Consider the following 25,963-nt stretch of genomic DNA (forward strand, 5'->3'; position numbering starts at 1 on the left):
CTCCCCCTGACGGTCGGAATTACAATCTGGATTTCTATATACACAGCTTCCGCAACAACGCACAGACTGACATTATTCGCAAACGACAACAAGCGACACACAATCTTAGCCGCGCTGAACACCATGCCATCCAGAGTCTCAAAAACAACCTGGACATTGTAATCAAACCAGCTGACAAAGGGGGTGCTGTGGTCATTATGAATAAGGCCGACTATAACCAGGAGGCAACCAGACAACTCTCGAACACCACATTTTACAAACCTCTCCCCTCTGATCCCACCTTGGACTACCAAAAGAAACTACACTGTCTCCTTAAAAGCCTCCCCACAGCTACTCGGGAACAAATCCTCACAGAATCACCTTCTGACCCCCGACCAGGATTGTTCTATCTACTTCCCAAGATCCATAAACCTGGGCACCCCGGACGTCCCATCATCTCTGGTATTGGCACGCTCACTACTGGTCTATCCAGCTATGTAGACACTCTTCTCAAACCCTTCGTAACCAATACCCCCAGCTATCTCCGAGACACTACTGACTTCCTAAGGAAACTACAAAACATCGATAACCTCCCCAATAATACCATCCTTGCCACCATGGATGTAGAAGCTCTATATACCAACATCCCACATGAAGACGGATTACAAGCAATTAGAAACACTATCCCAGAGGACACTACTGCTAACCTGATAGCAGACCTATGTAACTTTGTTCTCACCCACAATTATTTCCGGTTTGAGAACAACTTATACCTCCAGATCAGCGGCACAGCCATGGGTACACGCATGGCCCCACAGTATGCTAACATCTTTATGGCTGACCTAGAACAACGTTTCCTCAACTCCCGTCCCCTTTCACCCCTCCTCTACCTACGGTACATCGATGACATCTTTATGATCTGGACACATGGCCAAGAAACACTGGAGATATTCCACAGAGATTTCAACAACCTACACCCCACCATCAACCTCAGCCTGGACCATTCTACACGAGAGATCCACTTCCTGGACACCACCGTACAAATCAACAATGGAAAATTAGACACCACTCTCTACAGAAAACCCACTGACTCATACAGTTACCTACATGCATCCAGCTCCCATCCAGAACACACCACACGATCCATCGTCTATAGCCAAGCCCTTCGATACAACCGCATCTGCTCTAACCCCACTGACAGAGACCAGAAGCTTCAGGATCTCTACCAAGCATTTATAAATCTCAACTACCCACCCAGAGAAACAAAAAAGCAAATTGAAAGAGCCAGACGAATACCTAGAAACCATCTACTTCAAGACAGACCCAAGAAAACCAACAATAGAACACCACTTGTCATCACCTACAACCCCCAACTTAAACCTGTCCAACACATTATCAATAAACTACAGCCTATATTGGAACAGGATACCATACTCAAAGAGGCTCTGGGAGACAGACCCATAGTCTCCTATAGACAACCACCTAACCTCAAGATGATTCTTACCAACCACCACAGGACATACCACACTAATACCAACCCTGGTACCTTCCCTTGCAACAAACCCCGTTGCCAGCTTTGTCCACATATTCATTCTGCTGATACCATTATTGGACCTAACCAAGTGAGCTATAAGATCAAGAACACATATTCCTGCGCATCCAGAAATATAATCTATGCTATCATGTGCCGAAAGTGTCCGTCTGCTATGTACATTGGACAAACATCTCAGACACTTCGCCAAAGGATTAATGCCCACAAAACAGATATCAGACAAGATCACAAAGAGAAAACAGTTTCTTGCCACTTTAACCAGAAAGGACACTCTCTAAATGACTTAGCCACCTGCATTCTGCTACAAAGACCTTTTACATCTGCACTTGAAAGGGAATCCTCTGAACTGTCATTCATGTTAAAATTCGACACTTACCAACAGGGACTTAACAAGTCTTTGAACTTTCTCACCCATTACCAAGACAGTTTCCCCAATTATCACCTGTAATACCATTAACTCACAAACATCCCACTCTCCCTACCTTTAATATCAGCAATTCACAGACACTTACCTTCCTTCCTCCCCCTTCCCACCCCCCCGCATCCCCCTTCTGTTCTGCAATGTGATTTGTCCTTTTCATATTTGTTCATTTTTTTAAATTCTATCCTTTGGTATATATGGTTGTGACTACTTTCTTCCACTATTTGATCTGAGGAAGTGGGTCTGGCCCACGAAAGCTCATCATCTAATAAACCATCTTGTTAGTCTTTAAAGTGCTATATTGTCCTGCATTTTGCTTCAACTACCCCAGACTAACACGGCTACATTTCTATCTCTTTTCCTTATAGCCTTCCTGGTTCTCTCCTCTCATTATAGGGACTTCACTGCTACTAAAGATAATAATGGAGCATGTAGCTGGTATGGGGGATCTTGCAAGTGGTATAATTTAAGAAATATATTAAGTAATATCAGTATGTATATTTATGCATTTTGTGAAATAATATCAAAGCTAATTCTTGACTGCCCCCTTTCCTGCCCTCACACTAGTTTCAAACCAAAGCCATGAAAGTCATGTGCTCGTGCTGTAATTAGAACTCCATCCTATATAAACCATTGTGTGGGGGTTTTGTTCTGATTGATGAATGAAAATTACAATATACAATGGATATCACAAAAATGTCTTCAGTGGGTAACATGGAATGAAGAGGCAGAGATTAAACCATAGAGTGCTCCCCAAAATGAGGAGAGAAGTGTATTAGTTATGGGGTGTGGTAAAGCATACATCATTACTTCTCTTGCTGTATCTATATAATGGTGATGTCAAATTGGTCAGTCTGTCATTTTTACAAGCACCAAAATAAATGAATCTTTTAAAAACTGATTCTGCCCATTAACCTGGGAATGAAAAGCTTAACACAATGCAGTTTGCTGCCTTCTTAAATTTTTAAATTGACAGAACTAGAACATAAATAGTCCAGGGAAGAGTTTAAATATATAGCTCGAGAATGCCGGGGGGTTATCAGGAAGGCGAAAGTGCAAATGGAATTGCGACTGGCTAAGGATGTGAAGGATAACAAGAAAGGTTTCTACAAGCATGTTAAGAAGAAGGTGATCAGAGAGGGTGTGCGGCCCCTAATGGATGAAGGAGGTAACCTAGTGACAGATGATGTGGGGAAAGCTGAAGTACTCAATGCTTTCTTTGCCTCTGTATTCACAGACAAGGTCAGCTCCTGGACTTCTGCGCTAAGTGACGCAAGATGGGATGAAGATGGACAACCCATGGTGGGTAAAGCACAGGTTAGGAACTATTTAGAAAAGCTAAATGTACACAAATCCATGGGTCCGGACTTAATGCATCCGAGAGTACTGACGGAGTTGGCAAATGTCATTGAGGAGCCTTTGGCTATTATCTTTGAAAAGTGGTGGAGATCAGGAGAAATCCCGGATGATTGGAAAAAAGCAAATGTAGTGCCCATCTTCAAAAAAAGGGAAGAAGGACGATCCAGGGAACTATAGGCCGGTCAGTCTTACCTCGGTTCCTGGAAAAATCATGGAAGGGATCCTTAAAGAATCCATTTTGAGGCACTTGGATGAGAGGAAAGTGATTAGGAATAGTCGGCATGGATTCACAAAGGGCAAGTCGTGCCTGACCAATCTGATTAGCTTCTATGATGAGGTAACTGGCTCGGTGGACATGGGAAAGTCAGTGGATGTGATATACCTTGACTTTAGCAAGGCTTTTGATACGGTGTCCCACAATATTCTTGCCAGCAAGTTAAGGGAATGTGGATTGGATAAATGGACAGTAAGATGGATAGAAAGATGGCTAGAAGGCCGGGCCCAGCGGGTAGTGGTCAACGGCTCGATATCAGGATGGCGGTCGATTTCTAGCAGAGTGCCCCAAGGTTCAGTTCTAGGACCGGTTTTGTTCAATATCTTTATTAATGACCTGGATGAGGGGATGGATTGCACCCTCAGCAAGTTTGCAGATGACACTAAGCTGGGGGGAAAGGTAGATACGCTTAAGAGCAGAGATAGGGTCCAGAGTGACTTAGACAAATTGGAGGATTGGGCCACAAGAAATCTGATGAGGTTCAACAAGGACAAGTGTAGAGTCCTGCACTTGGGACAGAAGAATCCCAAGCATAGTTACAAGGTGGGGACCAACCAGTTAAGTAGTAGTTCTGCAGAAAAGGACCTGGGGGTTACAGTGGATAAGAAGCTGGATATGAGTCAACAGTGTGCCCTTGAAGCCAAGAAGGCTAATGGCATATTAGGTTGCATTAAGAGGAGCATTGCCAGCAGATCCAGAGATGTCATTATTCCCCTTTATTCAGCTTTGGTGAGGCCACATCTGGAGTATTGTGTCCAGTTCTGGGCCCCCCACTACTAAAAGGATTTGGACGCATTGCAGAGGGTCCAGCAGAGGGCAACCAAAATGATTAGGGGGCTGGAGCATATGACCTATGAGGAGAGGCTGAGGGACTTGGGTCTGTTTAGTCTGCAGAAGCGAAGAGTGAGGGGGGATTTGATAGCAGCCTTCAACTTCCTGAAGTGAGGTTCCAAAGAAGATGGAGAGAGGCTGTTCTCAGTAGTGACAGATGACAGAACAAGGAGCAATGGTCTCAAGTTGTGGTGGGAGAGGTCCAGATTGGATATTAGGAAAAACTCTCTCACTAGCAGGGTGATGAAGCACTGGAATGGGTTACCTAGGGAAGTAGTGGAGTCTCCATCCCTAGAGGTGTTTAAGTCTCGGCTTGACAAAGCCCTGGCCGGGTTGATTTAGTTGGAATTGGTCCTGCCTAGAGCAGGGGGCTGGACTTGATGACCTTCTGAGGTCTCTTCCAGTTCTATGGTATGGTTCATTTTCATAATACTGAGCAACCCCAGCTTATACTGAAAACCAGAAACTGCTCTTATTAATGCACACTTGCCAAAGGAAAATACCACAAAATTAAGGATTTTTATTTTCTATCCAATAAAATGTATAGAGAAACAAGATGATTATAATGAGTCCTTTATTATATATTTTCTTATATTTAGATCTGGGCATGCATAATAATACTGCCACAATTGTGTCTTGTACAGCATTACAATGAAATAGTATCTGATACTTGAATTTTTTGTATTTTGGAAGAAGTGTTTACTGCTGCTATAGCCTTATTTAAAATGAACACTGGTTCTCTTTGTTCAGTTGGATTTGTACATTTCACATCCAAAAACCACCACATACAAATTGGCATAAATGGTAATTTTTGAAAATATTACATGAAGCAGGTTGGTTCATTACATTCAATGAAAGATGTCACAGGTGAAGAAAAATCATCAAGCTTGTGTTATAGTCTGTATCACACCTGGATAGGGAATATTGGAATTCATTATCTAGCAGTGCCAAGCATTCACTCTTTAGAAGCACAGAGTAAATACCACAATCAAAATCAAATACTTATGTTTCTAAACTAATTATTTTGGAGGAAGGCAAAGGCCTTTCCTTATGAAGAATCTGGCATGGTTGTATTAGAGCCTTCATGTAATACCAAAAATATGTTGAGTCATAACAATAAAAAATATTTAGAAGACTAGAATTCCATCTGTTATAACTTGAACCTAGATATTGAGTCATGTTCAATATAGTACATAAAACATGCTCTTGAAATTCTTGCATACAATGAATTCAAGATTCAAAACCTAGATTAAAATGTAAACACAATACAACGTTTCATTTTAGACTTCTATTTAAGGAAAGTACTTGTTTGTTAACACCCTAAATAAATATTTATTCAATAGCCATTCATAACTCTTGTCTCATCTTCCAGAACCCTAAGTCCAAACACAGTGTTCTCACACACACACACACACACACACACACACACACACACACACACACACACACACAGGATGGTCATTAAGGATCCTGCAATAGAGCTGTTTAAATGTTATCAGACCTAATGTAATCAACCTACGGGGGGAGGGGGAGAGTCTTTAAATCTATATTACTAAGTCACTCTACACACAGAGTTGCTGATTAACGTGCTGTGTTAAAACAGCACATTAATTTATTAAATATGAAAGGTGCTAGAGAAAGCATTCTGGATACTGAAGATATGCACAGAACAGTACAAAACGGTACAAGCTTCCCTACATTGCCCTGCTAATGTGTCTCAACCCTGATTTAAAGAGGACTGATTACCTCTTGGTAATAACAGGGTACATCAGCCTCTATGGCAGGTTCAGTTCTTGGTCTGTCTAGATATTGCCAGTTAGTGCCAACTGTTTATGGTCACTTTGCTTTCTAAACACCTGCTCACCAGGAGTGGATTGACCCTGCCTACTCATTCAATACAGGTCACAGAACAATTAACATAGTCAGTCCTTAAAAAGGAAAAGTTGGAAGAGAGAGCACATAAGCCGGATTTGAACCAGTGTTATTGGTCATTTTCACTTATTACCCCCAGAGCCTCTATGGTTTTTATTTCACGTACTACCAAAAAAACCCAAACTCACACCAATTTCATTTGCACTGCTGATGCTTAAAAATCTCTCATCAGTAAGGGACCTGTTGCATTATAAGAAGATATTTCTTGATGCTTTTAGATTTCCCCTATGCTATACATGTATCTTTCAAAACTAGGAACTGGGTCACATCAAGCAGGGATAATTAAATATTTTGCTGTACCAACATTGTTTTATAAACTTTTAGCAGCAACTTCAGCTCCTTTAACTCAATAAGCATAAGTGGGGCAGTAGAGAGGAGGGAAGTTCAAAGTCTTTGATCATTCTCACATCACAATCTGATTGACATGAAGACTTTAAATCAAAATGGATAACACCTTTCCCCCTAAAAACATGTCCAGAATAAACTGAACTCATTTTGACAATACAAGAATTTGACAAGAATATTAAATAATAAAATTTACAAACATGTAGGTAGCAAAATATATATACAGTATACATATTTAGTCAATTCTTGTTATTGAGTAAACTTGTTTTCAAAGCTAAAGATTAGCTCACTGGAGATGAACATGGGTCTCTTCACCTGAGATGCTGTGTTTTAGGGAAGAGTTTTATAAAAACATACAATTCATAGTAGGTACAGATGCAGTAGCAACCATAAAATGTTTCTGACTAGTGAACTGAGCCATTTTGCAAGAATAACTTTCTTTTAAAAAAAAAGGCAATTTAGATATTCTTGTGTATTTTAAATAATGGCTGTTGTGAAACTATAGAAATTCAGCATATTAAAGGATCAAGAAACAAGTGCAACAATTCAAATTTTCATTTGTTTAATTTAGTAACTGTAGAATGAAATTATTTCAAAGCAAGTTCTGCATTACTTCAGACAATCAAATATTTAACATAATTTTGAAGAACCTCAATAAACACAAATTAATAAAAAACCCTGTACATATGTATTTTCAGGAAGAAATTCAAAGGACTGTACCACAAGGAATATACATTTCTGTACCTGACACTACAATTTATAATCAGTTTGTTGGCGATTATGGGAAGTTAAGGACACAAAAAGCCATGCAATAATATTTGGTAGAAAATGAAATGGTAAAGCAATTGTTTGATATACTCAATGCCAAATGAAAGCACTGAATTCCTTAAATAAAACAAATGCCATTATCACCATAAATCAAACACGTTTATTGTCTTTCATCTAAACTGGCTTTAATTCCTTTTTGTCTCTTTGAGCCAACCATCTTGAGAGCCAAATACTTCGCAATTTCCTTGTCCACGAAAAACCAGGGACATTCAATTTCTTCATTACATCTACAAAGATGGTTCAAGAAAGGTGTGTCCTTGTAATTTCTGAGTCAGAAAGCCCCTCTTCCTGAACAAAGGCTTCATAATCGCCTGCATTGTCAACCAATTCAATGTCTTGCTCATCATTACTCTCCGCACTGTAATCAACTTCTTCAAGGAAGCGAGGCTCATCTTCATCCAGAACATATGTAGTGGGGCTGTAGTAAAACAAACACATGATAGGTTACATTAATAACTTTAAAAGATTTAAATTCAGTTACTCAGCCAATCCACTTCCTTATCTTGAGCTAAATGAATAATTCAAAATTATACTTATTTTAATGCAAGAAATCCAGCATAAGCGAATAGCACACATGAACTGTGCGCAAAAATGACATTTACACAGCTGACAAAATTAATATCGCGCACACGACATAGGATATATATGTAACATATTACAGTGAACCCTCGCTACTTCGCGGTTCGACCATCGCGGATTCACGACTTCGCGGACTTTTTTCATTACATTATGTATATACGTGAATCCGCGATGGTCGAACCGCGAAGTAGCGAGGGTTCACTGTACTGTGAACATAAAATTGATCCTTACCAAAACTTTAAAAAGCCTCGGGGGAAGCCGGCGGGGGGGCATCCCAGGCGCGCCTGGGCTGCTCCCCCGCCGGAGCCCCTCCGCGGCTTTCAAAGCCTCGGGGGAAGCCGGCGGGGGGGCATCCCAGGCGCGCCTGGGCTGCTCCCCCGCCGGAGCCCCTCCGCGGCTTTCAAAGCCTCGGGGGAAGCCGGCGGGGGGGCATCCCAGGCGCGCCTGGGCTGCTCCCCCGCCGGAGCCCCTCCGCGGCTTTCAAAGCCTCGGGGGAAGCCGGCGGGGGGGCATCCCAGGCGCGCCTGGGCTGCTCCCCCGCCGGAGCCCCTCCGCGGCTTTCAAAGCCTCGGGGGAAGCCGGCGGGGGGGCATCCCAGGCGCGCATGGGCTGCTCCCCCGCCGGAGCCCCTCCGCGGCTTTCAAAGCCTCGGGGGAAGCCGGCGGGGGGGCATCCCAGGCGCGCCTGGGCTGCCCCCCCGCCGGAGCCCCTCCGCGGCTTTCAAAGCCTCGGGGGAAGCCAGCGGGGGGGCATCCCAGGCGCGCATGGGCTGCCCCCCCGCCGGAGCCCCTCCGCGGCTTTCAAAGCCTCGGGGGAAGCCGGCGGGGGGGCATCCCAGGCGCGCCTGGGCTGCTCCCCCGCCGGAGCCCCTCCGCGGCTTTCAAAAGGCTTTTTTTGAAAGCCGCGGAGGGGCTCCGGCGGGGGAACAGCCCAGGCGCGCCTGGGATGCCCCCCGGCCGGCTTCCCCCGAGGCTTTGAAAGCCGCGGAGGGGCTCCGGCGGGGGAGCAGCCCAGGCGCGCCTGGGATGCCCCCCCGCCGGCTTCCCCCGAGGCTTTGAAAGCCGCGGAGGGGCTCCGGCGGGGGAGCAGCCCAGGCGCGCCTGGGATGCCCCCCGGCCGGCTTCCCCCGAGGCTTTGAGGATCCTACTTCGCGGATTTTCATCTATCGCGGTCGGGTTTGGAACCTATCTACCGCGATAAACGAGGGTTCACTGTATACACATTGTGTAAGTCATTGAACTGGATGTTTAAATGTTACTACAGAACATATGCACTATGTATAAACTTTTATAGGGACCGAACAGACATAAGTAAATGACACTCCCTGCCCTTAAGAGCTTTCAACTTCAGTGTTTTAAATTAATAAGCTTGTTTTCTGATTGCAAACTTATATTTTAGGTACAAAAAAGTTGTTAGTTGAAAAATGTAGCAAGAGCAGTTTTGACTGGTGTGTAAATGAAAACTCAAGTGCTAACAAAGCAGGGTGTAAAGCCTTATTCTTTGTATAGTATAGTATTGAAGTTATTTCCAGATTGCTAAATCTTCTCATACTTAGGACAGATTCCTTTTAAAAAGTACCATTTTAAATCCTACAGCTCCCAGGCAGTAGTGAATTTTAAGAAGCAAGTGACAATGGGGTATTCTGATTGGTTTCTATAGTAATGTGCTAAACTAATGTCTTCCAAGATTCTAACATACAGGTGGAACCTCTGTAATCCGGGATTCCCTGGTCCGGCAACATCCATCGTCTAGCAGGACCAAGGATGTTCCAGGACCAGAGAGTTCCACTGGAGGGCTGGGCTCCCCACAGCTGGGCTGCCTGGCACACTGCATTTGGGCAGCCGGGCACAACCCAGCAGGGCCAGGAGCTCGATGAACAGGGAGCTGATCTGCCCAGCAGAGCAGGGACAGGGCAGCAAGGCTCCTGGCAAGGAGGAGTCAGCCAGGAGGCCAGCCGCTGGTCCAGGGTTGGGGGAGCCAGAAGCGGGGGAGCCATATATGACCTTCCCTGGTCTGGCAAAGTCCCTCATCTGGGACTGGTCAGGTCCTGAGGGTGCCAGACCAGGGTGGTCCAACCTGTAGTTATCTACTGTTAGAGTAAACCTAAGAAAACTGAAAATATGCCTTTCACACTACCCCAGAGTTTCCTATTATGAGAAAAATATAAGTGATTTTTTTTCATGCCCAGCTTCATTATTCTCCACTGAGACACAGGATAAAGCTATTTGCTTAAAAGCACTAAATGCTTCTAAATATTTTATAAGAGAAGTAGTTCTGACTTCAGATAAGGTCCCAGAAAGTATCTGCAACTTATCAATTTTAATTCATAATCAAATCATACAGTTTCCCCATTGGGTTTGCCAAATGTTTCTACATTGGAGAAGATGGAACTAAGGGATCAACGGTAACCAGATACAGCTCATAAAAACACAATAGGTGTGTTAGGAACACATACGGTGCTTTGGTTTATTGTACTAGGATCATTAAGCATTTCAATCAAAGTTATACATTTGAATTTTTATAATTTTTTTGGAGATACACTATTGGATCTCTTGATAGTAGCTCTGCATTTAATTTTATCACGGTTTCCACTCAAACTCTTGGAATACAAAAAGGACCATTTGCAATAGGCTCAAATTTGGTGCAAATATTTTTCACTGAGCTTATTCTTTGTGCCTTCAACCTCAAGTGAAGTATAATTGACAGCTGAGATTCACATAATAGGAATATTATATAAAATAAAATAAAGGTTAAGAGCTTGCTTGTGCTTACTAAATACCACAAAAATAAATACAACAACTAACTAAATATATCTAACAATTATTTAATATTCTGGTAGCGCCCACAATACAGGTTGGACCTCTCTGGGCCGGCATCCTTGGGACCTGACCAGTCCCAAACGAGGGAATTTGCTGGACCAGGAGAAGTCTCCTGCTACTGGCCACCCAACCTGCCTCCCCTCCCTGTTGCCAGCCCTGGCCACACCCCATGCCAGGCTGTGGTCCTGCTGTGGCCCTGGCAGCCCAGACTGCTGCGTCCCTGTCCCAGCCCCGCTAATGGGACTACTATGGCCCTAGCTGTGCTACCACAGCTCTGGACCCCGTCCCAGCCCCGCCGGGCTCCAAGCCACCAGCCTTCTTGTCACTGGGGCTCCCAGCCAAGACTCGCTGGCCTACCAGACCACAGATGTTGCCAGATGAGGGAGTCCCAGTTTTTGGCAGTCTAACCTGTAGTGTATGTGCTTGGTACAAGTAATCAAGAGGCCCTTCCATGGCTCTATTTTTGATGTAATGAATGTATACCATCCTTGGTATTAATTCTTCAAAAATTCTTCTTAGCCCTCTTTAACCTGTATTTTAGAATGCATCTAAAACTGAGACTCTACCTCACTGTTTTCACTTGTGCTGGAGTTCTACATTCTGGTGCCTAACATTTGAACCTTGCTGTTGAATCAATTTTGCTTCTTTAATGTCAGGGCATACATCTTTTGACTCAATGTATTTTTAGCTGCCTTCCATGCTGATTCTATAGATTTTAATTTCCTAACTTTTCCCTTGAGTTGTTTCTAATTAATGTACTCAATAATCCCTCCCTCTCATATCCCCATCAGCTCTTGCTTTCCTTTTAAAACAAAAAACATTGATAATAAATTGGTTTAGCTATTAAGACTGGTGAATTGTCATCGATTCCATAGTGTGTATGCTTACTTTAAAGTCATTGCTATTCAAGTAGCCTCTTAAAACTTAACAGTATAATTTAAATTTAAATAAAATAAAATATATGAACTCTAATGTGTGAAGATAAACTTTGCAATGAGAACTCAGACAAATGCATACTGCTTCTAAAAAGCATAACCTCCCTTTATACAAAAGTCTGTTTATGACAGAATCTAGAAAATCATGCATTTTAAAGCATTTTATGCATTCTTATAAAAAACAAGACCTATTATCATTTTTATTAAAACAATGAGTCATGTGGCACCTTAGCCCTAGTCTACACTAGGGAGTTATTTCAAAATAACCCCCTTTATGTCGAATTAATAAGTGGGGCATCCACACTGCCAAGCCCATTATTTGAAAACAGACTGGCTATTTCGAAATCTGTACTGCTTTCCTTGGGGAATAACACTAATTTCAAAATTGTTATTTCAAAATAGCATTACTACGGATGCTCCAGTGTTGCTAATTCAAAATACTTGGCCTCCAGAGGCCTCTCACAGCTGCATCTCTGACTGCTCTGGACACACCTAGCATCTCCACTGCTCCCCTTTCTCCTGCAGAATTTAAAATGCCAGGCAGTAGGAGAAGGGCTTGTCCCACGCGGTTAGCTGTGAAAGCCCTGTGAGAGACAACAGTATCCGAGGGAGCCATGAGTGACCCCAAAGCTACCTCAGAGCCTCCCACAGCTGCCAGCACTCCTGCTGCTCCCCTGGCTGCCATTTGCCAAGGACACAGGAACACTCCAGCCTGGACTGGTGCAGAGATCCTAGACCTCATCAAGGACTACAGGGAAGAGCCAAACTCCAGGATATGCGTACCAGAAAGCAGACGGATTGCTGCCAGCCTGTCCGACAAAGGACACAACCAGTCCCTGGACCAGGTCTGGATGAAAAAAAAAAAAAACAAAATCAAGGAGCTCAAGCAGGCCTACCACAAGGCCAGGGAACCAAATGGATGCTTCAGGGCAGCACCGCACACCTGCCACTACTTCAAGCTGGATACCATATTGGGAGGGGAGCCGGTCATCTCCCTCTTCATTGAAGTGGAGCACACCCAGGACACACCCAGCATCAGCCTCTAGGAGGGAGAAGTTGCAGAAGAGGCGGCGGCTGCAATCCAAGCAACCACGCCTACCAGCCAGGACCCTGCCTGCTACCCTGAAGCCCCAAAGCCTCGGGGATTTTAAAGGTCTTAATGAACCACACTGTTGTTTTACTAATTATTTTTGGTATATTTTTGCATTGTATTTTTATACTTATGTTATACTAGGCCATTGGTTCAATGAGTCACCAAGCTCCATCTGCTGTTTTGGGGGGCTGCTGTCCGATGGTTTTATTGTGATCAAATTATTAATCAAGGGGCAGGAATGTAGATGACTAGAAATGCGCCGCCCGCCTCCCCCCCCCCCCCCATACACACACACACACACAGGAATATAGCCGGCTGGACACAACTTTTCCCTGCCATTTCTCCCTCCCTCTCATCTGCCTTCTCAAGCTACAGTTTGAACAAGGACCTGTTATGTTAAGCAAATGTGGCTTGGACAGTTCCTGTTATGTTCTGAGCAACTATGGATTACAAAAGTCCCTGTTATGTTGGAAAGTATCTAATAAGGCCACATCACCTTAATAGAATTAATTGTATTCATGCGTATGAATATGTAACTTGCTAATGTATGCATGAGAAAGCAGGAGTGAAAAACCAATCATAAGACAGCACAGCATGTGTTGCCTTTTATGGCTAAGAAAAACTCCTGCAAAGTGCTTAAATGGATGTAACAAGTGGCCAGGTAGCGTCTTCCATCAGAAAGATACAACAGCATGCCAAACCTAGGAATGAACCGGAAGCAGTAAAGCCCTCCTGTGGATCCTAAAGGACACCAGGGAATTCTTGTCACCTCATGGTTGAATCTCAGGGGGGCTGTCACCTGTAAGATTGCCAGATGGCGTAACTAAAAATACTGAACACCCTCCCCCTCCCCCCCCAAAAAAAATAACTAGGGAAAAAACTGTTCAGGGAAAAAAAGGGGAAGACCAAGGTTGTTGTGCAAAAAAACCCCCACAAAAACAAAAACAAAACAGCATGGCCCCTTTAAGAAAAGCCTTTGAGACTTTTTGTCAGTGGCCATCTTGTTTTCCTGATCCGAGCCAGAAGACAGCTTCCCTGTGGAACCAGGTAAGCGGGGGCTCTGGAGGTCCCGGGGGCTGGGCACGGTTGCTGAGTGTGTGTAGGGTTGCCAGGTGTTTGGTATTATTGCCTCCTGGCAGGGGAAATAATAATCAGAAAATACCTGACATTTTAGGTGTCCAGTATTTTCTGAATTTTATTTTTAACTGGACAGGAGGCAAAAATACTGGACTGTCTGGGTCAATACCGGATACCTGGCAACCCCAGTCACCTGGCCAGTTTCAGTCACCTGCAAAATTGAAACTAACTCTCAGCACCTGTAGTCTGCCTCCAAACTGCCAGCATGCATATGATATCTGTGTGTATTGCTGTCCTATGAAGAATCTGTACTAATAAACAAGCTTCTCAAGTTCACCCTTTGGGTTTATTCATTGGCTGATGCCAAGGACAGGTAACAAACATGGGTTAGTCTCAACTCTGCTGCCCTACTGCTATTTATACTCAAACTAGCTCAATAAGAATAGCACAAGCAATGTGTACAAAAGCAAAGGAAATCATATCCCTACCTTGTGCAGATGCAGCCTTTGGACGTATTTAATAATCGTATTGCTATTAATTCTTAGCATTTTTAATCCCTATTTTACATGGATGCCATTTGTCAAAGCACATCAGCTGCATTCCCTAGAAGATGCGCATTTGTGTGGCCATGCAAGAGAGATTCACTTGCTGTCCAGCTGATCAGCAGAGTGCGCACAGCTGGCAGTGTGTGTTCAGGTACTCCTTCCTCCCTACTGCCCTAACTATTGCTCTATTCTGCAGATGCTCCTGGGTGCATAACAGTACACCACTAGTAGAAAAAAAACCCCTACATTTAATACATTTTTTTTAAAAGTCACCATATGGATAATTACTCCAACCAAGACACTTGAGACATTTTAGAATTTTTTACTAAAAAAATTAAATTGAAGTGCAAATAAATAACAATAAAAATATGAAATACACAGACCAGTCAAAACACTAGACCACCACACTTTGAAAGAATAGAATGAGACACACTACATGGGCACTGAAGGAAGTACCAAATAGCAAGGATAATAATACAAGTATGCATTGGGAGGTGAGCATTAAAGAGACAGAGTGAGAGTGAATGTGGATATGATGAATTGGCACATGGGTGAAAAAACTTAGAGAGAACACCACACATCAGGCAAGCTAATAAACCACAGGTGGTAAGACATATTTTTTAAAAAAAATCTAGGGAAAAAAGTGTAATTGTATAAAATCTAGCTCTTTATTATTCATGTTTTTCCTCTGGTGAAGGAGTACAGGACTGATGGAAATAGGGGGGGAAAAAAACCTCATATAAAGCTAAGTTTTTCAGAACCAAAGCAAAGCACTTAACACCTTAAATGACTGCCTTTTGGAAAAGCTAGTTCTGGAACCCATAAGAGGAGAGCCAAATCCTGATTCAGTTCTAAACGGAACCCAGGATCACGTCCAAGTAGTGAATATAGCTAGACCGCTTGGAAATAGCGATCACGATATTAAAAAAAAGTGAACATTCCTTTGATGGAAAGTGCCACAGCAACCCAACACCGTGACATTTAATTTCAGAGGGTACGTCTATACAGCAGTGTTATTTTGGAGTAACTGACGTTATTTCAAAATAACAAAATGCACATCTACACAGCAAGACATTATTTCAAAATAATGTTGAGATGGAGGGCTTATTACTCCAACTCCTGTAACCCTCATTTCACAAGGAGTAAGGGAAGTCGAAGGAAGAATGTTTTTACTTCAACTTCCTGCTGTGGAGATAGCGTCAAAAGCTGAATTAAGCTACAGGCAGTCCCCGAGTTACGCGGATCCGACTTATGTCGGATCCGCAGTTACGAACGGGGCTTTTCTCGCCCGGGAGGACGGGAGCGGCGGGACGCCCAGATGCGCCGCGGTCCGCCACCCCCGTCCTCCGGGGCGAGAAAAGCTGCTCCCTGTCTCCCTGGTCTGCTGGTCGGGAGACGGGGAGCAAAGCCTTGGAGCACGCCCGCAACGGGACAGCGCTCCTCGGCGCTACTGGACCAACCCAGCAGCACCCAAGCTGCTCTGCCCCAGGCGTCCTGATTCAGCCGCTGCTGAAACTGACCAGCAGTGGCTGAATCAGGACGCCTGGGGCAGAGCAGCTGGGGTGCTGCCGGGTTGGTCCAGTAGCGCCCAGAGCGGCGCTACGGGACCAACCGGCAGCGCCCCAGCTGCTGTACCACAGGCGTCCGGAGCAAAGCCGCGGAGCACGGGGGCAGCGGGACAGCCCAGACGCGTCTGGGTTGTCCGCTGCCCGCGTGCTACGCGGCTTTGCTCTGCTTTGCTCCCCGTCCCCCTGCAGACCTGGGGAGCCAAGCGGCGGAACACGTGGGCAGCAGACAGCCCAGATGCTTTGCTCTGCTTACTGAAGCAACATGCCCCAGTGGCATTAGAAAAAGCATTTTTACCTGGCCCAATTCCTTTGATGAAAAACCATTTGGCTGCAATGCTCACTCTCAACCAAAGGCCTTGCATAGGGAATCCTAAATGTTTTTGAAAGGTTCTTTGCAGATGCACACAACTTCAAAATGGACATTAATTTAAAAGTGATTGAGCCATTCTTTAAATTTGGCTCGAATTTTGTTTTTTAAATGTCACTGAAAGACAAGCTACATTTGAAGTTTCTAGCCTCTACAAGTTATCAGAGAGCAAAATTTTCCAATTGAAATTTGACCAAAATCTCTCTCATTACCATGTACAGGCAGTCCCCGAGTTACGCGGCTCCGACTTATGTCGGATCCGCAGTTATGAACGGGGCCCGTCTCCCTGGTCTCCAGCAGACCAGGGAGAGGAAGCAAGCGGCGGAGCACGCGGGCAGCGGACAGCCCAGACACATCTGGGCCGTCCGCTGCCCGCGTGCTCCGCGGTTTTGCTCTGCTTTGCTCCCCGTCCCCCTGGTCTGCAGACCAGGGGGACGGGGAGCAAAGCGGTGGAACACACGGGCAGGGCCGTCTGGGCTGTCCGTGTGTTCCGCGGCTTTGCTCTCCATCCCCCTGGTCTGCAGACCAGGGAGACGGGGAGCAAAGCAGAGCAAAGCCATGGAGCCCAAGGGCAGCAGGACAGCCACGGCACGTCTGGGCTCCCGCTGCCCCCGTGCTCCGCGGCTTTGCTCCGGACGCCTGTGGTACAGCAGCTGGGGCGCTGCCGGTTGGTCCCGTAGCGCCGCTCTGGGCGCTACTGGACCAACCCAGCAGCACCCCAGCTGCTCTGCCCCAGGCGTCCCCAAGTCAGCCGCTGCTGAAACTGACCAGTGGCTGACTACAGGAAGCCCCTGCCCCGGGCTTCCTGGAATCAGCCACTGATCAGTTTCAGCAGCAGCTGACTTGGGGATGTAGGGATAACATATTAATGTATTGAAAATGATTCCTCCAAATGGAAGTGACTCCCCATAATTTGTTCCCCACAACTTAAAGTGTTTAGATTTATTATTAATTCTTATTATTATTATTATTATTAGTTAAGATTGTTAAATGTTTAGATTTATTATTATTATTGCCCCTTTAGAATATAATGTATTAGGTCATGTAACTTAGAACTGTTAAGAATATAATCCTATGCAGCCAGAAACAGCCCCCCCTCCCCCTATGCTCCAGGGCATGCTCAAGCTTGTGCAAGGGGCTGCTTGAAATTGACATTGCAGAGATACATTGTAACAATGTATTGTCAAGCCACAAACTCTGCTATGGGAGCCAAGCGCTGTAATTGACCAAAGGCATTGTTACTTAATTGACGCCTGTTCTCTGTAAAACATTGTAACTTTACTCAGCACTCAGAGAATGTTTTAAGCAATACCACCCAGAAACTTTTTGTAACTACAACTCTGATATATGTAAAGTTATTATTATACAAAAATATTGTATGGGAAACATTAATTAGGGAATGTATGTAAGAGAGAGTGTGCTTGGATGATGAGTGAATGGTTCTGAGAGGTGCCAGCCTGAGAATACAGCAACAAAGGGCTGAAGAAGGCGTCAGGTGCCAGTGCAACCAAAAGGTGTCAAGTGGAGAAAACCAAGTACTGGAGGTCCACCCGATGAGATCACTGACGAGCACCTGGCAGCCACCCTGGAGACATCAGCATGATGCAGCAATTTCCATAGACTGGCATAGGAAGAAATTCCTATAAGAACTGGACTAAAAAACTATGGAATCAGAGTCCAAGGTTCTGCTGCCAGCCTACCAGGAGCTTCAGATGCGCATCTGATCAGGACTTCGCTCCCCACTACCATCACTTGTGTACAGAATACCTGGCCAGTATTCTGTCACAAGCAACTTCCAGGCTGGTAACTATACACAGATCTTGAATGAATGAATGGTTGTGTGTGTATATATATATATATATATATATGTTGTGTGTATATATAATGAATGGTTGTGTGTGTGTGTGTGTGTGTGTGTGTGTGTGTGTGTGTGTGTGTGTATATATATATATATATATATATACACACATACACACACATAAATAAAAGTGTATAAGGGTTAGGAATAAGTAGTTAAACAATGTTGTTTGCTTCTATCTTTTCTTTATTTTTTTATTATTATCTTTACAATAAATGTGGCTTTTTGCCTTATCCCCCTCATAAGATCCTGCTTGCTTTTATTGGTACAACAGGGATGCCTGGGGTTCTTAAGTTGAATCTGTATGTAAGTCAGAACTGGCGTCCAGATTCAGCCGCTGTTGAAACTGATTAGTTTCAGCAGCGGCTGAATCTGGACGCCAGTTCTGACTTACATACAGATTCAACTTAAGAACAAACCTACAGTCCCTATCTTGTACGTAACCCGGGGACTGCCTGTAGTTCAAACAACAAAATCACTTGGATTTCACTAAATATCTCAAATTTAAAGCAAAAGCGTATGGAGTAACTAAAAAAGTAACTAGGTTAGAGGGGAAATCAGAATTCAACCTTAACTACAGCAAGCACACATACCCAAAACAGAACTCTGTTTTGAAAGAATTTTCTGGTAAAATTCTTCTACAGCAATTAAGAGTCAGAATAGTAATAATTCTTGCACAAATGTAATCTACCTTCAAAATCTGTGTTGAATTATAGTAAAAGGGTAGACAAACAGGAAAAGTTCCACAAAGGGCAACAGAAGATAATCACGATTGTGGAACAGTTTACATATGAGGACAGACTAAAAGATTAGGGCTGTTCAGTTTAAAAATGAAACCACCAAGGAGGGATATGATAGAGCTTAACTAAATCATGAATGGGGTGGCCAAAAGGATTAGAGATGCATTATTTACCTCTCCAAACAATACGAAAATGAGGAGTCACCCAAGAAATTAAAAGTCAATGAGCTTAATACAAACAAGAAGCAGCAGTTTCCCCACACAATGCACAACTAGCTTGTGGAACATATTTCCTTGGGATGCTGTGAGCCCCAAATGCATAACTGGCCTCAAAACAGAAAGGCATAAGTTCATGGAAAACAGGTCCATCAATGGCTATTAACCTTGGATACAACTTCAAATTTTCAGCAATCCTAAACTTCTCACCCTACAGAAGTCAGGACTGGATGACAGGGTGAATCACTCCATTAGTTCCATGCTCTGTACACTTCCCTGAGGCGCTGGTACTGGCCACAGGGACACTGAGCAGCCTATATTATGGTTTGACCTAGTATAACAGTTTTTATTTACTTGTTTCTTTTAACACTATCCTATGAATACAGTTACTTCACAAATTATAAATACACAAACTTTATTTTATGGAATAAATAATAATATTGACTATTAGGATGGAAAGATGTTGATTAAAATAAATGCTAAGCACCTCTCATGTGTTATTTCCCATCACAATTCCAACACTGTCACTTTTACTCCCATCCTTTCAGTGATGTTAGCTGTCCCTCCCTATAAGATCAAATACAGTATCTTTCACTACTAAAAGAGAAAGACCAGAGGTGTTCATTGCTCCCTATCTTCTTGTGTTTAGACCACTATAAACCTTTGAGAGATGCTCCATTCCCATGCAGGAGACCGGCCTGTTACCTCCATAATATTGCAGATCCCTGAAACAATACTGGCTTAGTCTTCACCATAAAAAAGTGTGTTTTTACTGTGGGACAACTAATGCGTGTGAACTATCTTGATGTAAATTCCTACTGAAGACATGACACTGTAGTGTAACCCAGAAGTAAAGTCTCAGAGGGGTAGCCATGTTAGTCTGTAAGTTAAAAGCAACCAGTAGTCCTGTGGCACTTAGGGTACGTCTCCCCTAATAAAGAATAAAAACTCCCAAAATAGCTATTTCAAAATATCATGTCCACACTGATTGGAGGCTGAATCACATTTTAGCCCCCTGCCCCTGTAGCTGCTGCCTGAAGCTCATGCTTAAAGGGATCCCCCGTACAGTCAAGTCTCAGGCTCTTCACCTTTGCTGTCCCTCAGGAGGTAGGCAAACTCATCTCACTATGTGCTCTAGTTGCCCTTGTGAACACCACAGCACTCCCACCCACGGAGCCTGGTCTGCTGCAAAGCACTCACTGGCTCCTAGACCTGCTGCTGTACCTCATGGTTCTGCAGGAACAGAACCCACCGTTCTCCTTTCTCCACATGCTGCTCATGCAGCACAGGCTCTCCTGCCCTCCCCTACACACCGTGCACTGCCACTCCTGGCGAATGGACACCAGTTCTAACTGGTGGGACCACATAGTCATGGAGCGGTGGGACGACTAGCAGTGGCTCCAAAACTGCCACATGCAGAAGCACACCTTCATGGAGCTGTGCAAGTGGCTCGCCCCTGCCCTCAAGCAACAGGACACCCACATGCGACCAGCCACCCCCTCCATTGCCATTGCCCTCTGGAAACTCACCATCCCAAACAGCTACCGCTCCATCAGGCACCAGCTCGGCATGGGGAGATCGACCATTAGGGCAGTGCTTATGTAGGTATGACTCTTACTATTGTCTAAGGAGGGTGGTGAACTACTAGAATAGGGTTCCCTAGGGAAGGAGGGATGGGAGAAGTAGGGGTCGGTCCTGGTGTGTGATAAGGGGTGAGGGTTGGGCTCGGGGACCTCCTGACGGCTCTGGCAACTCTGTGATTTTCCATCTCCTTCTACAAGTGTTGAGGGCCATCAATACCATCCTACTACACAGGGTCCTCATCATTCTGGACAACATGGACCCCATTGTCACTGGCTTTGCTGCCATGGACTTTCCCAACTTCGGGTGGGGGGGCCCCGCACCACTGACAGCACCCACATGTCCATCTGGGCCCCGACCACTGGACATTGGATGATATCAACCAGACGGGGTACTTTTCCTGCAGACAGCTGTGAACCACTGAGGCCAGTTCACTGACATCAACGTTGGATGATCAGGGAAGACGCATGACACACATATTCTGCAACTCCAGCCTCTAACAGAAGATACACACCAGCACTGTTTCCCCTGACAGCACCACCAGGGTCAGGGACATGGACACACCTATGGCAGGTCAGTAGGGCCTGCACTGTGGTAGAGGGCACCTTCCGCTGCCTCAAAGGAAGGTTCCGCTGCCTCTTCACCCAACTGGACCTCGGTGAGCGGAACATCCCACGCGATAGCAGCCTGCTGTGTCCTCCATAATATTTGTGAAAATAAGGGAGAGATGTTCCTGCCCCAGAGTGGGGCAGAGGCCAACCAGTTCTCAAGGGCCTTTCAGCAGCCACACATGGCTTCCATCCAGCCGGCCCATCATGGGGCTGTGAGCATCCAAAAGGCTCCGAGGGAGAGTTTCAGATAAGGACACCTGTGAGACTCTCCCCACAAGGGGCCTCTGCAGTGCCCCAGTATGCCTTCCTCTCCCTGCAAACTTGGCAGTGGTCTGCCACATATTGAAGTCATACTACTCCAGGAGAGGCTTGTAGTTGACCACCCTCAGCTGAAGGCTAGGCAAAGAATAAATTTTATATCCGAATAAGTCCAGCCTCTTTGAGTCTATTTTTGGTGGTAGCTCTGGGATGCCCCTGATGTTCACTATGGTTAATCACTTCCAGTGTCATTTTGATTATTCAAATAGTAAAAACACAAAAAATTAGACAAGAAATAATCAAGAACTATGGTATTCCTGTTCTCCTTCATGAATGCACTACAACACTGTCAATTGAGAATTCAAGTGGTAAGGTATTATGGAGACAGTTATACTCTACCATGCCTCTTCCTACCCAAGTTCACCCTTCACATGCCCATGGAGACAACTAGGGATGTTAAATATCGATTAATTAACTAACTGAATAGTTGATGGTATTTCCATGGACTATTCGATTAGTCGATAAGAACTAGCGCATGTTCTGCCTTTGAAATGCTGCACAGAGCCTGGCAGGAGCTCTTGTTTCATTTTAAAGAGGAAGAGCTGCATTGAGCCTGGGGCTAGCAGGGGATTCTGAGTCCCCCTGCTGACCATGGGTGCCATGCGGTGTTTCAATCTTTGAAATGTATAAGAGTCCCAGCTGGGGAGGAAGTGCCGCTGCTGCGCCCTTGCCCTGTCCCAGGGAGCTGGGGGAAACTGACTTCCCCCAGCACCCTTTCTTTCCCCTCCACCTTGCTGATAGAGGCAGTAAGGGGAGGAGCGACTAGTCGACTAATATGTCGACTATCCGATAAGCTTTTGTTTATCGGATAGTCAATTAGTTGCTTACATATCTAGCAACAACATCTCCCATCCTCTCCACTTATACCAATTGTGGGCATGTTGGTTAGGTGAAGCTAGTGTAGGAGGAAAACAAGTGTTCCCCATGCCAGGGAAATTCTCTAATGCCTATTTCTGGCTGTTTTTAATGCCATTTAGCCCTGAGTAAACTTAGAACACTAGGAAACCTGATTCACAATCTCTTAATGACCTAGGAAGTCAACCTGGTCCAGGGCTAAGAAAATACTAGTTCACTGCTGTCTTAGATGCTATCTTAAACAATAATGCAACCAAAACTTACGTAGTTTTCTGGTGTAGCATTGCCAGATGGTTTCAACAAAAATACCGGACCCATTTGACATTACATCACAATCTACATTACCTCTTATTTAGAAAATACCGGACATTTATATTTTCTCAATTTGTTTCCCAAACAGAAAGCTCAAATACTGGACTGTCTAGTTCAAAACCAGACACCTGGCAACCCTATTTGGTGTGCACCATGAAGATTAATCTGGAATCACAAAAGCTACATGATTTACATTGAAATTCAATTCAAAATGTGATCCTACAAACTGCTTAACCCTCTTAGCTATCAAACTATGAGAAATACTTTTATTAAAGTTTGTTGCTTATGAGTTAGAGATAGAAGCAATACAAACTACTTAATTTTCCCTTTATAGTTGCAATTTACATGCTATCAAAATTCCTTTATATTTCATTTCTAGACTGGTCACCTAAAAAAATACACCAACCCACCCAAAGGAAGAAGTGGCAGATCTACCATATCAACCTCCTGAAGCAGTGGTGGGAGCGAGCATGAAGGGCTGCTGATCATCCCATATCCCCTTGAGCTGATGCTAGGTCCCCAGGGAACTGATTTAGCTGAGTGAGAAGAACCACAACTGGGTGACACGCTATCCAAGGACTAGCGAAAGCAAGCTAAACATTTGCTGGAGGCCTTTAATAAAACCTTTATTGCACACTCCGGCCGGACTACAGTCATATCCCACACTATTCAGATTCCTCCTGGCCAAGTAATTAGAGAGAGTAACTGCCCCCTCCTGGGACGAATGAGGGAAATTATGGAGAAAGAGGTCCACACCATGTTGGAACTAGGGGTCATCAAGCAGTTCAGAAGTGAATGGTGGAGCCCCCTAGTACTCGTCCTGAAGCCCAACAGAAGCGTCCAGTTCTGCATCGATTTTCAAAAAAACAAAAGGCAATCTCGAAGTTTGATGCTTACCTGATGTCCAGAATGAAGGAGCTTCTGATAGTATCAGGACTGCGAACTATATCACCACCCTTGATCCGACAAAAAAGTATTGGCAGATCCCTCTGGATCAGACTTCTCAGGAAAAGACTGCATTTATCAGTCCGTACAGACTGATCTACTTTGTCCAGATTCCTTTCTGCCTCCCTGGGGCCTCAGCTACCTCCCAGCATATCATGGAGTATTTCCTGAGCCCTCACACTGCCTACGTCACAGCCTACATAGACGACGTAGTCACGTATAGTCAACACTGGGATGAACATCTGCTACAAGTAGCTGCCATCCTTCAGACCCTCTGGGATGCTGGCCTCACCATCAATCTGAAGAAATTCCAAGTTGGGTAGCAGGAAACTACCTACTTGGGGTACTGCTTGGGACGTGGCCTGGTGCGCCCAAGGTGGAGTCCATAGAAAAAGGTACGCCGCTCCCTCCACGAAGTGGAAATTGCATCAGTTTCTTGGGCTGGCTGGCTATTACCGCCACTTCATGCCCCAGTTCGCAACTACTATAGCTCCCCTCACCGTGCTACTGACTAAGGACAGCCCACAGCAGGTGCAGTGGTTGCCTAAGAGTGAGAGCCTTCCAGACCCTGAAGGATGCTCTCTCAAAATGTGGATGGGCAGGAACACCCCATCTTCTATGGGAGCCGAAAGCTCTTCCCTAGGGAACGCAATTATTTGGTTATTAAGAAAGATGCCCTTGCCATTAAATGGACAATTGAGGCCCTGCCATACTATCTCCTTGGGGATTCTTTTGTGCTCGTCACTGACCATGCACCCCTAAAATGGCTGCACACAATGAAAGGCACCAATGCCCAGGTAACGTGGTGGGGTGTCACCCTGCAGCAATACATGTTTACAATCCAGAATAGATCAGGGAAAGAACATGTAAATGCAGTCTGTCTATCACATGTGGGGGAAAATCAAGGGTCCAGCCCCGGAGACCGGGAGCTGGACTTAAGTTGCAGGAGGTGAGCAGGGGTGGCTGCTCACAGATCAAGAAGGGGAAGAACCCCACTCCGAGCCCTGGTGGGCCAAGCCTAGCCCCACCCCTTTACCTGACCTGAAGTAAGGGGGCAAGACTACCTGTCTAAAAGCCCAAACCGGAAGCTCAGTCAGGCCCCAGCCACTGAAGGACCTCACAGACACCAAGGGCTGGCCTGGTCTGCCAGGTCCTCCACACAAGGAGGAAACCCTGCTAGCCTTATTTGAGAGTTCAGACCCTGATGACCAGCCACAGAGCCAAGTACACCCAGAGAGGGAGCCTGGAAGTGGCCCAGGGAAAGCTGACGAGAGTCACGCTGACTTGATCATACTATAGCAAATCAGTATGTTGTGGGCTGGATCCCCGCTCACGCCAGTGGCAGTCAGCCCTGGTGCTACCAAGGCCCCGGGCTGGGATGCAGTGGAATAGGGAAGGTCTGTGTCTCCCTCTCCCCCCACCTCCGCCTCTCCAAGCCCAAGGTGGAAGTCTCCCCCTTTCTACTACAAACTGCTTTGGCTGCCTGCCCCATGCTGCGGTAGGGCCTGGGCCATCCCAACTACAAGACAGTTTGTTTGCCTGCTCTGCACTATAAGCCCTAGCTTAAAACAATCACCTGTGGTCCCCTTTATGCACCTGGATCAGGGTTGGGTTTGCATAGACTGGGAACGGGGAAGGTGCTGGCCCGAGCATAGGCCTGAGCCCTAGGATTAAGGTGGTTGGCTTACACACAGCTGAAGAAGTCTTCTGCTCATGTCACCTGACACTCAATTCCATTCTATGCCTTCTATTAAGCTGTCCCCTATTGCCTGGGGACCTACCACCTCTTTTCCTTCCAAACATCATTCTCCATTCCAACATACACAATAATCCTTTTCTTATTTTAACCTCTCCTTGTTGTCAATTACCTTACGTGGCATTTTTTGTCTCATCGACCTCAAATTGTAGCTACTTTGAGAAAGCCAAGAAGAAGGGTGCACAATACTTCTGCAGACCCATATAGTAGAATAGTGTGTATCTTATGAGCCATGGAACAGTTTAAAGCCATGGACAGATAAGTAGCA

At 45.1% G+C, this 25,963-nt stretch overlaps 1 protein-coding gene across 7 annotated transcripts in view; it reads right to left on the reverse strand.

Annotated features, from left to right (window-relative positions):
• Nucleotides 1-7,233: 7,233 nt before the first annotated feature.
• AGTPBP1 (ATP/GTP binding carboxypeptidase 1) overlaps nucleotides 7,234-25,963 on the reverse strand; it is a 140,287-nt gene continuing 121,557 nt past the window's right edge. For all 7 annotated transcript variants that reach the window (XM_006135883.4, XM_006135884.4, XM_006135885.4 and 4 more), the window contains one exon: nucleotides 7,234-7,939. In XM_006135883.4, the coding sequence (XP_006135945.1) occupies nucleotides 7,762-7,939 (178 nt within the window). In that variant the 3' untranslated portion in view covers nucleotides 7,234-7,761. The remainder of the gene's footprint in view (nucleotides 7,940-25,963) is intronic.

This window comes from Pelodiscus sinensis, chromosome 6, assembly GCF_049634645.1.
Source record: "Pelodiscus sinensis isolate JC-2024 chromosome 6, ASM4963464v1, whole genome shotgun sequence".
NCBI lineage: Eukaryota > Metazoa > Chordata > Testudines > Trionychidae > Pelodiscus > Pelodiscus sinensis.